General features: G+C 49.6%; 1 protein-coding gene across 1 annotated transcript in view; it reads right to left on the bottom strand.

Moving 5' to 3' along the window:
* ACOXL (acyl-CoA oxidase like) overlaps nt 1–15555 on the bottom strand; it is a 360670-nt gene that overhangs the window by 306426 nt on the left and 38689 nt on the right. Inside the window, 3 exon segments of the mRNA XM_068967451.1 lie at nt 1660–1758; nt 2339–2425; nt 12974–13057. Coding sequence (XP_068823552.1) covers nt 1660–1758; nt 2339–2425; nt 12974–13057 — 270 coding nt within the window.

Raw genomic sequence — 15555 nt, 5'->3', positions numbered from 1 at the left:
CCAGTCCATTCTGAAGATCAGCCCTGGGATTTCTTTGGAAGGAATGATGCTAAAGCTGAAACTCCAGTACTTTGGCCACCTCATGCAAAGAGTTGACTCACTGGAAAAGACTCTGATGCTGGGAGGGATTGGGGGCAGGAGGAGAAGGGGATGACAGAGGATGAGATGGCTGGATGGCATCACTGACTCGATGGACGTGAGTCTGAGTGAATTCCGGGAGTTGGTGATGGACAGGGAGGTCTGGCGTGCTGCAATTCATGGGGTCGCAAATTGGAGTTCATCCCATACAACAGGGCTTCTCTGGTGGCTTAGAGGTAAAGAATCCACCTTCCAAGCAGGAGACACAGGTTTGATCCCTGAGTCAGAAAGATCCCCTAGAGAAAGAAATGGCAGCCCACTCCAGTATCCTTGCCTGGAAAATCCCACGTACAGAGGAGCCTGACAGGCTACAGTCCATGGAGCCACAAAAGAGTCGGACATGACTGAGCAACTAAACAACAACAACCCATGTAATAAAGTCAGATTGTTTTGTCAAATTTTATTTTGGTTGCCTTGTGGATTTTTGTCCATATGACAGTTAAAGATGGAGAAGGCAATGGCACCCCACTCCAGTATTCTTGCCTGGAAAATCCCATGGACAGAGGAGCCTGGTAGGCTGCCATCTATGGGCTCGCACAGAGTCGGACACGACTGAAGTGACTTAACAGCAGCAGTTAGAGATACTGCCTCATGCTGAGACAGACCTGGGACCTGGGCCCCTTTGCTGCAATGCTTGCACCTGTCTACACCTCTCCTCAAACAACACAGTATATAAAGATACAATACTGAACTAAAAATAATTGTGTGCATGCTCAGTTGGGGCAAAATTATAGAGAAAACATACAAAGAGACCAAAAAACCCAACTGCCAATTTTGAAGAGCCTGGAGAAAAAGCAGGGTGTTGGGAGCAAAAACAGGATACTGAGCATACCCCCTGCACACACCACCTCACGGGCAGGCAAACCGTCTAAGCCATCCCTCTGGCCTGACCCCTCGACACACCCGTATACTCACCCCATGTAAGGAATCAGCTCGCCCCCACCCAGGGAGTGAGCAAGCAAGAGAACCTGATGCCTGCTCTCACCTCCCCCTGCTGCAGCAGGGGCCCCAGTAGAGCCTTGCCTGAATTTCTTGTCTGGCCTCTGGTCAGTTCCTACTGACTGGGGAAGGTCAAGAACCCTGGTTGGCATCAGTGCCAGCACCAAGGACTCGGCTCCCAGAAGGAGGTCCAGCAGACACAGTGCCCTCCTGCCCCATGGGGTGATGCGCCAACAGAGACCTCTCTTAAACCCATGTGCCTGCTACAGTTCAGAAGGACCACAAGATGGTGGAGGTCCTGTTCTCACCAAGCTTCCCCAAAGCATTAAGTCAATAAGTGCACCTCAAATGTCTCAGCAGCGTCCTCCCAATGTAGGTGCTGTGCAAGTGTTGGTATAGACTCAGGGAGGCTGAGCATACATCCACCTCCACTAAAACTCAGACACTTCCAAATCCGAGCACCTCTGGCTAGAGAGTGCACACAGTGTGGGTGAGCATGGTCTCGGGAGGAAGAGAAAGGAGGGTCTGCTGGGTTCAAGTCTTCTGCCCACAGAACCGCAGAACCACAGGAAGAATCCTCACCTGTGCAGAGAAGTCAAAGGTGGCTTCGGTCTGGATCCCTCTGACGTTGCTCCCGTGGCCCCTCTCGGTCATTGCAAACATCCCCATGTGTTTCTGCTCCTGGAGTTGACCGGGTGTTAGAAGGGAATCAGCTAGTCAAATGGCTGCTCTAACTGCCGACCTCTCAGATCATTCTCTCAGAGGACAGGATGCCTGGATGGCATCACTGACTCAATGGATGTGAGTCTGAGCAAACTCCATGAGATGGTGAAGGACAGGGAAGCCTGGCGTGCTGCAGTCCATGGGGTTACAAAGAGTTGGACAGGACTGAGCGACTCAACAATTGAACGACAGATCATTAAGAACACCGGCAAGAGAGGGAATAGTAAGTTGGAGTTGGAGATATTATAAAAAGTCTGGTGACAACTAGGGTGATAACAATATGACAGTCCTGTGCAATCTAAAAAAAGGGAGTCAGGATTCTCATTTCAAAGCTCTGGCGGACACTAATTCTATATTTCATTTTCTTTTTCTGCAAACACACACCCCTAACTACTGTGAAGTTTTGCTACCCACTCCAGTATTCTGGTCTGGAGAATTCCATGGACTGTATAGTCCACGGGTCGGAAAGAGTAGGACACGACTGAGCGACTTTCACTTTCATCTTCATAGAAACTGTCTAAGGTGGCCCAAGCCATACCTGGAGAGGCTGAAGCCACTGAGTCACGTGTGCTGGGCCTCCAAGATTTCTGATGGCCCCACCGAACAGCCAGTAAATTATTCCACACTGGAAGCAAGCACAGTACAGACCACTGTTAGAAACAGTCAACAACTTAATGACGACCGAACCCACTGGGCAAAAGCCATTCAAGGAACACCGATCAGCTCATCAAGCTCTACCTGCGCCCCACAGGCAGCAAGGCATCCACGCCCTCCCCCTCGCGGCCTGGGCAGGCACGGCTCTCGGTTCCCCTTTGTGCAGTGGCCACCCCAGCAGCACAGCACATCCGTCCCCCATCCTCAGGGAGGCCTGGTTCACCCCATCACTCTGCCTTGTCTGAAAAAGGGAAAGTGTTAGTCACTCAGTCATGTCTAACTCTTGGCAACCCTACAGACTGTAGGGTCCATGGATTCTGTCCTCTGTCCATGGGACTCTCCAGGCAAGAATACTGAAGTGGGTTCCCATGCCCTCCTCCAGGGGATCTTCCAGACCCAGGGAATATAACCTGGGTCTCCCTTACTGCAGGCAGATTCTCTACCATCTGAACCACCAGGGAAGCCCCTGCCTTGTCTGCTCAGGGTTTAATTTGGTGCCTGGTAGGTCGAAGATGGGCAACAGCCTTTGTGCACTGATCCCAGCTGCTGACCGCAGCCTGGAGAGTCCATGAGAAACAGTCTGCAAACAGGAAGGTGGATGAAAGAGGTAAGGCTACAGCATGAGCAGGCACTGGGCTCAGATGAGGCAGGCTAGACTGTGGGACCTTGCACACTGACACAATGCCTGAGTTTCCCCATCTGACAGACGCAGTGGATGGTGAGCCCCCACTTACTGTGCCCTCCCGCCTTCCAGGGTCTGAGCTCCACACACTCACTGCCTATCACAACCATCCCAGGAGAAAAACACAATTCCCCTCACTTGATAATTGGCAATTCCCCTCACCAGGCTTCCCTGGTGGCTCAGACAGTTAAGACTCTTCCTGCATTGCTGGAGACCCAGGTTCGATCCCTGAACTGGGAAGATCCCCTGGAGAAGGGAATGGCTACCTACTCCAGCATTCTTGCCTAGAGAATTCCATGGACAGAGGAGCCTAGCGGGCTACAGTCCACGGAATTGCAAAGAGTCAGACATGACGAAGCAACTGACACTTTCACCTCCACTTTCGCACTTGACAGATGAGGACAGTGAGGTTCAGGAGAAGGAAGTGACCTGTCCACAGCTGCACCTGAGGAAGCACGCAGGGCTGGGGTTCAAATCCAAGCTGCCTGACACCTAACAGCCCTTTGTAGCAAGGTTCAGTAAGAGGCAACTGCCAAGCACTTTGGTCAAGAGGAAGAGAAAGAAGAAAAGGAAGGGTGGCTTGAGCAGGGCTGTTTGAAGGGAGCAGGGGACTGAGGGCAAAGACAGAAGAGCTCAGGCGTTCAGACACTTGCTGTGCTTGCCGTCCAGCATCCCTTCATAGGAACACAGCCCCAGCTTTCCTCTTGGGAGCCCTCTTCCCCCAGATTCAGTCCAAGTGGCTCGTGGCTAATGTCAATCTCCAGTCCAGCTTTCAGATGAGCCTGGGACCCAGGACTGGCCACTCTACATAACATCGTGGCCAAGGGGATGCTTTGGGATGAATCCATGATCTGAGTGGGTCCTATCAGACTGGCCACTGGACACAGGAGTCAGCTATTAGAGAAGAGAGACTTCTCTTTTATTGGAAGTAATGGAACTTGTAAGAAGGGAAGGTGGGGATTGCTCTTGCCATCAAGAGAGCTGGTGAAGGAAGCCAGTGGGTGGGGGTCAAAGTGAGGAGAAGCTGAGAGATGAGGGACCAGGTCCCACACACCCACATCTGAAGCGAGCTGGACCCTGGACTCTTCGACTACAACAGCCAATAGGTGACTTTTTCTGGGGTCACTGCAATGGAATGCATCCCAGTGGACACAGTGACCCCAAGGAAGACCGTGCAGGTAAGTGGCAGAAACAGCATCTTCACATGCTCCCATCTGAGAACTGTCATCAGCCTCTGCTGGGGCCCATACCCTGCACCACACGGGTGTAATCAGCCTTACGCTAACTTCCAAAAAGGCCACTTCATCAAGTCGAAGTGAACCACTTGACCAGCTGAAATGCTCTGACATCACAACGGATGAATTTCACTAATTACACGTGACACGTGAGGCGCTTTACATTTGGAGAGTAACCAAACGTCCTTGGAAGAGGCTGAGCACCCTGATTTCCCAGTTCCCTGCTCCTTGGAATCACTGCCGACCCAGCAAGCTGCTTTTCCAACTCCAACCCAGGAAAATGGAACCCATCCAAATAGCCCTTTTTCCCCCCAAACCCTCTTGGAAATCAAGTTAAAGAAAAATATTTTTCTAAAACTAAACCAGGTTGAATTTTCTGCCCTTAAGTCTCTTTGGCTGGTGGCTAACGTGTTCTTTATGGTGTATTGTTTTCCTAGGTTTTACATTTTTTCCTCCTTTTTAGAAAGACAGGAAATGAGTCGGCTACCTTTTGAAAAACTCCATTCACTAAACGCTCCTAGTAGGAGCACTGGGCTGGGTGAGTGAAACCTGCAGGCTTCTGGAAAACCATAGGAGTTGGGCTTCCCTGGTGGCTCAGTGGTAAAGAATCGGCCTGCCAATGCAGGAAACAGGTTCAATCCCTGATCCAGGAAGATTCCACAGGGCGTGGGCAACTAAAGCCTGTGTGCCAGTACTACTGAGCCTGGGCTCTAGGGCCCAGGAGCCGCGGCGACTGAAGTTCGCGCACCCTAAAGCCTGTGCTCCGCACCGAGAGAAGCCACCACAAGGAGAGGCCAGCACACCGCAACTAGAGGGTCATGCCCGCCCACCGCAACTAGAGAAGGCCCTCACAGTGACACAGACCCAGCACAGCCAAAAATTAAAGAATGTTCTTAAAACTGCAGGAGTTAACTGAGGCATTACCTGCGAGACCCCAACCCACACAGTCTGTTCAAACACGGGCCTCTTCCCCACGTGCTGACCAGCACGCCGTCGCCAAAGCCTCAGTCTCCAAAGAGCAGGGAATCTGACAGCTGGGGAGGCCCTTGGGGGACTCTCACAGGCAGCTCCCAGGCCTGCTGTACTCTGAGCAGGGCGCGGCACCCAGCCAGGTGGGCAGGCCCGGGTACCTGGCCAGGGCATGGTGGTCAGATCGCAGTAAAGGGCACGAGAAATGGAGGTGTTTGGGGAGGATTCTGGAGACAGAGCTGGTGGGTTAGACTCGGGAGGTGGGGGCAGTGTGATACCTGGTCTTTGACCCGAGTCTTCAGATAGATGGACGATCATCCATTGCAAGGAAGGAGCCTGCAGGAGAAGCCAGGCAGGAGGGGGTGGATTCCCTAAAACAGGGATGCTGAGCTGGAATGGAGAAGGACGCGGAGCCACCACGAGGAGCAGCACCAGGTGTCCCCGTGACAGGGCACCAGCCCACTGCTGCCAACACTGCCTGTGAGAGTCCTGCTCTGGCTGGACCCCAGCCCACCTCAGGAGGCAGGATACAAAGAAATGCTGGGAAAAGCAGAGGCTAGGAAATAAATCAGGGAAGTGGGAGGCAAGGGACACCTAAGGAAAACCCTAACTTTAAACACATGTACACGCGCCGAAGAATTGATGCTTCTGAACTGTGGTGTTGGAGAAGACTCTTGAGAGTCCCTTAGACTGCAAGGAGATCCAACCAGTCCATTCTGAAGGAGATCAGCCCTGGGATTTCTTTGGAGGGAACGATTCTAAAGCTGAAACTCCAGTACTTTGGCCACCTCATGTGAAGGGTTGACTCATTGGAAAAGACATGCTGGGAGGGATTGGGGGCAGGAGGAGAAGGGGACCGCAGAGGATGAGATGGCTGGATGGCATCACTGACTCGATGGACATGAGTCTGAGTGAACTCCGGGAGTTGGTGATGGACAGGGAGGCCTAGTGTGCTGCGATTCATGGGGTCGCAAAGAGTCGGACACGACTGAGCGACTGAACTGAACTGAACACCTTGTACCGCTTGTTTGAGAAAGACCCCTCTCTCCTTTCTCACTTCTCTGGAGGACCACAGACACAGCTCCAAGGTCAAGTGCAGGAAATCATGAGCACAACAGGCCGAGGGAGGGCTGGTAGCAGTCTCCAGTGGCCACAGTTGGGAGCTGGGAACTACGGTCAGGACAGGCTGACGAGCCCAGGGATATGGCCTCCAGCAAAGCCCTCTAGCTCCCAAAGAGTGGCTAGGAGAGCCAACCCCTGGGCAGGGAAAGCTGAATGAGCTGGGTCTGGGAACAAAGGTTGGTCCCTGCTCCACCCACTAGCTGAGCCACCATCTGGCAGCCCACTTGGGGAAGGCCCATGTCAAGAGCTGCAGCACCCCCACCACCACTTACATAGCTCCTGCAACCTGCAAGGCGTGGCCTGGGGCTCCTCCTGGGCACCATCGGCTTAAATCTGAACCAGCCTGTGACTGGGCATCAACACCAGCTAGCATCACCATCCTCATAGAAAACGAAGCTGCAGGAGTATGATGGGACATCTAGGGCCGTGATGGAGATGTCTTGGAGTTGGGACATGAACACACATCATTCTGACCATCTCCCTGACACCACGGACCTGCCAGGTCTCTGATGTGTGCGAGAATCCAGGTCCTCCCTACATGATGGTCAGACAGTAGGTCCCCTAAAGAGTGCATTCAGATTGTTTCCATTTCAAAAGCAGATGGGAGGAACTTATCTGGTGGTCAAGTGGCTAAGACCCCATACTCCCAATAAAAGGGGTAGGTTTGATCCCTGGTCGGGGAACTAGATCCCACATGCCATAACTAAAGATTCCACGTGTCACACAACTAAGGACTGCCATAGTCAAATGAATAAATATGTTTAAAAAAGAAAACAAAGAGTAGATGGGCTATACCGAGGCACTGCAATCGGTTTTTGAAACAATGGTGACCCCACAAAGGATAGTGCAAGGTCTTCACCCAAAAACCCCTCTATTTGTTGCTGTACAGTCGCTAAGTCATGTCCAACTCTTTGCGACCCCAGAGACTGTTACCCAAAAGGCTCCTTTAGTCCATGAGATTTTCCTGGAAAGAATATTGGAATGGGTTGTCATTTCCTCCTTCAGGGAATCTCCCTAATGCAGGGATGGAACCTGCATCTCCTGCATTGGGAGGTGGATTCTTTACTGCTGAACCACCAGAGAAGCCCAGAATTCATATGCAGAAGCTTTAATCCCCAGTGTGGTGTTAGGATATAGGACCTTTGGTAACTGACCATATTTAAATGGGATCTTTAGGATGGGGCCCTCATGATGGGATTAGTGCCCTTACAAGAAATACCAGAGTGCACTCTCTCTTTCTCTCTCTTTTCTCTCTCTCTCTGTCTCCGCCACCCTGCTCCTGAAATGTGAGCACACACAGAGAAGGTGGCTGGCTGCTTACAAGCCAGAAAGAGGGCCCTAACCTGGAACTGAATCAGCTGGCAGCTAGATCTTGGATTTCCCAGCCTCCAGACCATGAGAAAGTTAATTTCTGTTGTTTAAACCACCAATTCTGTAGCTCTTTATCATGGCAGCCTACGCAAACCAAGACAGAGTGAGATGATTCAAACAAGGGGAAACAGGAGCCGTCATGGGAAAGAAGAAAAGGAAGCAGGTCTCGGTTCTTTTGGCTGTAAGTTCATCCAGATTGCATCAGCCTGTTTGGCGGGAGACCTTGGGCTGGCTCCCAAGTCAGAGTGAGATTCAAAGCCCTCAGCAGAGAAGGTCTCTCTCTCTCTGGCACCCCTCTCCCTTTCCCCACCCCGTCACTGTGAGTCGCTCTCCAAGCAGCCCTTGGCTCATCCAGCACTTGGCTGTGTGAGTACAACTGTGTTTGTCCAAAGCACTTACGGACACTTGGAGCTGCTGGATGATACAGACTCAGAGGAAGAGAAAGAGGCGCTCAGGTCTACGGGGTGCAGATAATGCTGATGAACTGATGTTCAGGTTGACGGCCAGCTCAGGTGACCAGGAGAGCCACAGGGGCCTTGGGCTGGCAGTGAGATGTGGGGAGGTCGTGATCAACCCAGGACTCACTCACCCATTCACCATGCACTGCCTTCCCCTCACCCGAAGTCTCCCTCCATCACCAACAGGAAAGGCAGATGGGCTGGACCAGGTGCACAACCTACACCTTCCGCTAACTGTCTAGGGTGTCCGAGCACAAAGTAAAAAAGATTACCCTGTATGCAGCGCTTTCCTGGTGACTCAGCAGAAAAGAATCCTCCTGCCACTGGCTGTCACTGCAGGAGACCCAGGTTCAATTCCTGGGTCAGGAAGATCCCCTGGAGAAGGGAATGGCAACCCACTCCAGTATTTCTGCCTGGAAAATCCCATGGACAGAGGAGTCTGGCAAGCTACAGTCCATAGGGTTGCAGAGTCAGACATGGCTTAGCAACTAAACGACAGCAACAAACAACTCACGTGAGGGAAAAGCAAACAGGGTTCATTGTCATTATTTTTTTCACATGGACCATTTTTAAAGTCTTTATTGATTTGTCACAATATCGTTTTTGTTTTATGTTTTGTTTTTTTTTTTTTTTTTGGCCATGAGGCATGGCTTCCTGACCAGGGATTGAATCCACACCCCCAAAATTAGAAAAGAGAAAGTCTTTACCACTGGACCACCAAGGGGAAGTCCCTAATCATCATTTTCGTTCAATTTTCCAAGTCTTTTTATTATGGTATAATAATAACATACATGTTATAACATGTATAAAGCTTGCCATTTTAGCCACGGTTATGTGTACAGTTCAGCAGGATAAACTATACTAACAGTATTATGCAACCATCGGCACTGCTTCTAAAACTGTCTCATCCTCCCAACAAACTGCCCATTAACCAACAACTGACCCCATTCTCCTCTTCCCTCAGCCTCTGGGAACCTGTAATTTACTTTTTATCTCTATAAATTAGTCTATTCTCAAATGTTCATATAAGTAGAATCATACAGTATTTGTCCTCATGGATCTGGCTTATTTCACTTAGCCTATTTTCAAGATTCGTGTTGTAACATGTACCAGAACTTCATTCATCTTTATGGCTGAGTGATATTCCATGGTACATTCTATATATTAGACAGTATTTTGCTTATTCATTCATGCATTGATGGACACTTGTTTCTTTCAGCCTATGAGGCACTGTGAACAACGCTGCAATGAACATCGGCATACAAGGATCTATTTAAGTCCCTGCTTTAATTCTTCGGGGTACATTACTAGGAGCGGAACTGCTCGATCGTGCAGTACTTCTACATTTAACCTTTTGAGTGACTGCCAAACAGCTTTGATTCTATGCATTTATTTAATATTCATGTCTTGACACTTCCTCAGTTCAGTTCAGTTCAGTCGCTCAGTCGTGTCCGACTCCGCGACCCCATGAATCGCAGCACGCCAGGCCTCCCTGTCCATCACCATCTCCCAGAGTTCACTCAGACTCACGTCCATCGAGTCCGTGACACTTCCTATATAGCAAGAACGTAGACAGAGACAGTCTCCAAGGATTTTGCCCTCTAGCGGTGCTAAGTGACATACAGTAGACATGTGAATAAATACATCGATCCAAAATGGGTGCACACCCAGACAGACGCTGTAAAGTACAAGGACAGATGACAACATGTAAGTGGGCTTTAAACTTCAGGCTTGGGCTTCCCTGGCAGCTCAGTGATAAAAGAATCTCCCTACCAATGTAGGAAACAGGGGTTGCAGCCCCGGTCCAGGAAGACTCCACACGCCGTGGAGCAACTCAGCCTGTGTGCTACACTACGGCGCCTGTGCTCTGGAGCTGGTGGACTGAACTGCTGAGCCCACGCGCAGCAAGCACGGACGCTCAAGTGCACCCAGAGCCCACGCTCTGCAAAAAGAGAAGCCCCCGCCAAGAGCAGCCAGGAACCAGGGCAGCCCGCGCGCACCACAGCTAGAGAAAAGCCTGCGGGGCAGCAAAGACTCGCGCGGACAGAAAGAAAGAAAGAAGCTTGAGGCTGGAGGGAGGTTTCCCTGAAAGAAGGACACTCGAGCAGGGACTTGAGAATGAGCGGCAGGCAGGTGAAGGAGGAGAAAGGATCCTTCTAGGATGACAGCGTGAGTGGTCCAGATGTGGAAACATGGGACCAAAAGAAGGCCAAGATGGCGGGTCTCCCGGGCGGGACCATACGGCACAGAGGCGTCTGGAGAGATAAACGTCGGCCGGCCATGTGAAGACCTGCGAGCCAGCTCAAGGGCTGCAGGCCTTCTCTAAACCACAAGTGGAAGAGGTCCTCAGTAGAGGACTGATGTGATCAGAGGAGCACTTTTAAAGGTCTGTTTCTTTAAATCTATTCAAATTTCCTTCTAGGATACTCAGGAGTAAAACTTTTTTTAAAAGTCTTCTATTGTGGGAAAATTCAAACAAAATAGAAGGGTATCATGAACTCAACAATGCCCAGCTCGCGGACCATTTTATTCATTTTTCCCCCATTCTACACCCCAGGTGATCTCAAAGTTTATCCCAAACATCCTGTCACTTCATCCCTAAGTATCTCCTAAGCCTCTGTCAAAGGTAAGGACTCTTCTTAAAAGCATGGTCCTAAAACTATTATTTCACCTCAGATACAATAATAATCTTTTAATACTGCCAGAGAGCCAATGTTCAAATCTCCCCAACCGATTCCTAGTCTTTCTTTACAGTTTGTTGTTTGAATCAGTGTCTACTTGGTTGGCCAAAAAGTTCATTCGGATTTCTGTAGCATCTTGTGGAAAAACCCTAAACGAACGATTTGGCCAGCCCAAGAAGTAAGGTCCACACATTGCAACGGGCTGAAATGTTTCTTCGGTCTGCTGGACACCAGAAGCTGCCCTTTCCTCATTCGCTCAAACATTCCCTAAGCAGCTCTGTGCGCCTGGCTCCGTGCAAGACCCTGCAGGTGCAGACAAGCAGGTGTCCTACCCAGAGAGTGGGGACGGCCTGTGGAGGCTTCCCCATAGAGACCTGCCAGACAGAAGTGGGGGCCGTGAAGCAAAACGACCAGCTGAGGCTCATGAGTCTTGAGCAGGATCCTCTAGGATTTCTGAGAGGAGGATCTATTTGAGCATCTGAGCTGACTTTCTTCACTGCGGAAGCCACAGCCAAGAGAGAAGAGACTCTGCCTGGCTGAAAATCGTAGAGAAGCCAGCTTCCCCACAAACGTCCTCACCTTGGGATGGCATTCACAGAAGTCTTCATTTTTAATTTCTGCTGCTGCATGCTAAGTCACTTCAGTCGTGTCTGACTCCTTGAGACCCTACGGACAGTAGCCCACCAGGCTCCTCCGTCCATGGGATTCTCTGGGCAAGAGTACTGGAGTTGGTTGCCATTTCCTCCTCTAGGGGATCCTCCCCACCCAGGGATCGAACCCAGGTCTCCTATATTGCAGGCGGATTCTTTACCATCTGAGCCACCAAGGAAGCCCTTTTATTCCTACTCATATAAACGTCTATACCACAGAAGACACAGAGCTTGCATCTTGGACTCATCAATGGCTTCTTGTTTGATCACTTCCTCTTCATGTTCTAATCATAACTTCTCCCCTTTGGGGACATCAGAACTGGATGTCTAATGCAGACACTTATTTGGAGATGCAGTGGCATCCAGGGAGGGAGAGAAGATACATGCAGAGACACGTGCCTGCTGGGAGACTTAGGGCATCAGGAGAGGTCACGGCACTCATGCCTTTCAAGCTATTCTGTTTACCATCCTTGGTGAGCTGGTACATGCAAAACAAGTCTACAGCACGATGCCATTTTATACCCATTTAATCAGCAAACATGGAGAAGTGTATAAGAAGTATATAAGAATTCCAAATGTTGTTCCACCCAAAGGAGTATTATTCAGTAGTTGAAGACTCAGGAGGATTTTCTGGTGGTCCAGTGGTTAAGAATCCATGTGCCCGTGCAGGGGGCATAGGTTCAGTTCCTGGTCCAGGAAGATCCCACATGCCAAGGGGCAACTAAGCCCATCACCACACCTACTGAAGCCCAAGTGCCGAAATCCTGTCTCCACAACAAGAGAAGCCCCGCCACGAGAAGCCCGCGCACCACCACCAGGGAGTGGCCCCATGCAGCACAGCTGGAGCAAGCCCGAGCGGCAACAGGGACCCAGTGCAGCCCACGTAACTAACGACAAACATAAAAGGAAAGGAAAGGAAAATAACTGACTGGCATAAATGCAGTAAATCAACTGCATCAACTGGCATCAATGCAGACCCAGTAAAACTGTACAGAAAGAAAAGCAAAGAAAAACAAATACGGGATGGAATACAATGGCTGAAGAAGAGCTCAAGATGTCTGGGCAGGTGTACCATTTTATAAACATCTCTTGTAGGAACAGACTGACACCTGTGGAACTGTTTTGTTTTCACTCCTTTTCATTCAAAATTATCAGTTCATGGGACGCCCCTGGGGGTCCTGTGGTTAAGCCACTAAGCTCCCAACGCAGGGGGCCCAGGTTCAATCCCTGGTCAGGGAATGAGATCCCGCACACCACAACTAAGACCTAGCGCAGCCAAATAAATAAAAAATATAGTGAAATAAAACAAAACTCGCAGTGCATGAAGGGAGGGCAACCCAGTGATTTTCACCTTCACTCCTGTGGCCATGTCCGCTATGGAGAGGACTTCTCCTATGACCAGGCTCCGACTGACAAAATTCCTTGTTTTCTCCACCTGAAAACATGACAGATCCAATGTCAAGATATCCTTAAATCCTGACCATTTAAATTAACATTTTTAAAAATAATAAACATGTTACTTTTACAATTTAAAAACTTCAATACTTTTATTAAGCAATTTTTAAATAAAAAATAATCCTATCACCCTACAGAAGTCAATGTTTTCATCCTTATAAATTTTTTTTTAATTTAAGTATAGTTGATTTACAATATTGTGTTAGTTTCAGGTGTCCAGCCAAGTGATTCAGTTATACTTATATAAATGTATTGTTGTTGTTCAGTCGCTAAGTCATGTCCAACTCTTTGTGAACCCATGGACTGCAGCACACCAGGCCTCCTTGTCCTTCACCATCTCCTGGAGTTCGTCCAAGTTCACGTCCATTGAATCGGTGATGCCATCCAACCATCTCATCCTCTGCCACTCTCTTCTCCTTTTGCCTTCAATCTTTCCCAGCATATACCTCTACTATTTTCCCTCACTGTTTATGGTAAGGTATTGAGTTTAGTTGCTTGTGCGATATGGTAAATCCTAGTTGTTTCTCTCTTTTATATATAGTAGTGAGCATCTGTTCATTGGTTTTTAATGCGATCATCTGGTCTCAGACCACAGAGCGGTTAAAGAGTCCTTTCTCACATAATAGGAAATCAACTACCCCTGCATGGAGGCCAGCCCTGACTGACTTGCCTTTGGCCTCAAGTGGCCTTAACCAAGTTTGTCCCTGGGCCCCCCCTCAACAATTCTCCATGACAACTCACCAATACTCCCACCAACAGCGAGAGCCTGGCACAAGTCCAGGCTTCATGTTAAAACAGAGGATTCAGAAGGCTTTGGAATATTCTGGATATAGGAAAAGCACTATTCTTCACTTTTGTTTCTAACCACAGGCCATCCTTGGGCTTTGATCAGTTAAAAACCATGACGTCTGGTCCCCGTTTGTGACCCTGTCTTCCACTGCTGTGCACAGCAGCCTTGAATCCCAAAGCTACACAAGCATGCTCTTCTCCACCAGCAAGAAATGCAACAGGACAAGAGCACGATTGCTGTTTCATTTTAAAACTTCAGAGGCAGGTGGCATTTCTGCCAAAAGTAATGGGCCCTTGCCTGTGTAAATTCCAATTACCGATTCTTAGAATTAATGCTTTTTTTTCCTGGCCGTGCCCCCACATAATGTGGGATCTTAGTTCCTGGACCTGGGATGGAACTTGTTCCCCATGAGTCGGAAGCTTGGAGTCCCGACCACTGGACTACCAGGGAAGTCTCAATGCTAGCCTTTTTGACTCACCAGTCTCTTCTGAGTTGCACCCCACAAAACTCGTGCAAGCTGCCCACGTGCACGAGTGTATACATGTGTGCTGTGTGTATTTGTACATGTGTGTAAACTACGCCCCACCAGGGCAGGAGGAGCCTGTCTTCCTTGGATGACTCTAGGTTTCCACACTGGCTTAAGCTCTCTCCCCAAACATACTATTTTCCCTCCTACAGGTTTTCACAATGTTCCTCTCAAGCTTTATTAATTTCCTCAAGCAGCAAACTGTGAAGACTTATGACTCCTAGCATGGCTGCTACCCAGTGCATCTTGGATTGATTATTTCCTAAAATACCTCCAAGGCTGGAGCACGTACCAGTGCCTGGCTCCAGCACCACTCACACGGGAGGGCTCGTTCCCAGCAAATAATAAAAAACAACTGTAGTGGATATTTGCGGGCTTTTTCAGAGGGTCCCTAGGTCCTCTGTCCTGTGGGTCCCCACAATGACCCTTCATAAAGGGCTGAATGGGGCAAGACGTGCTGACCCCATGTCATGGATGGAAGAGTCTAGGCTCAGGGAGGTCAAAAGACTTGTCCAACAAGAATCATCTAGTAGGTGGCAGAAGAAGGGCCAGAAACCAGATATTCAGTGTCCTCACAGGGACCTCTTGCTCCCAGTCCTCAATGCCCCTGGAGGGCATTGGATGAGCTGGAGGAAGCCCGGGACTCTGGGCAGCCCAGTCCCAGTCACCAATAAACTCTCTCCTGTATCACCAGCCTCATCTCTGGGACATGACACCAACATGTCCCAGTCCCCAGGTGACTTTGCTAAGAATCACCCCACTCACTTCATTACAACAGCCCCTTCTTCCCCTTAAACCACGTGCTCTGCTGGAGGTTAACCTAAGCCATCAGGACCAGGGAAATCCCTCAGCATCTCCAACCAGGCAAGGTTTTCGTCATATTTCATTCTCTCCGTTTCCACCGTGGATGGGGCAGCATGACTTGGCCATCGGTGGGATCCAGCTATGGTCACTTTTACACACATAAAAGTGAAATGAATTACCATCATATCTCCTAAAGAACCAACCCCAAATGTAGCCATCCTGGAGCATAATAAATCGATTGTGACAGTTCTTTTCCCTCTCAAGTCTCTGCCAGGACAGAGATCTTTGCTGTCAGATCCTATGGGCAAAGCCATAGAAGTCTGCCATTAATGCTCTGATGTTCACTCAAGCGTTCATT

This window comes from Capricornis sumatraensis, chromosome 1, assembly GCF_032405125.1.
Source record: "Capricornis sumatraensis isolate serow.1 chromosome 1, serow.2, whole genome shotgun sequence".
NCBI lineage: Eukaryota > Metazoa > Chordata > Mammalia > Artiodactyla > Bovidae > Capricornis > Capricornis sumatraensis.
Note: the sequence above shows the minus strand (reverse complement) of the source record. Positions and strands in the feature narration are given on the sequence as shown.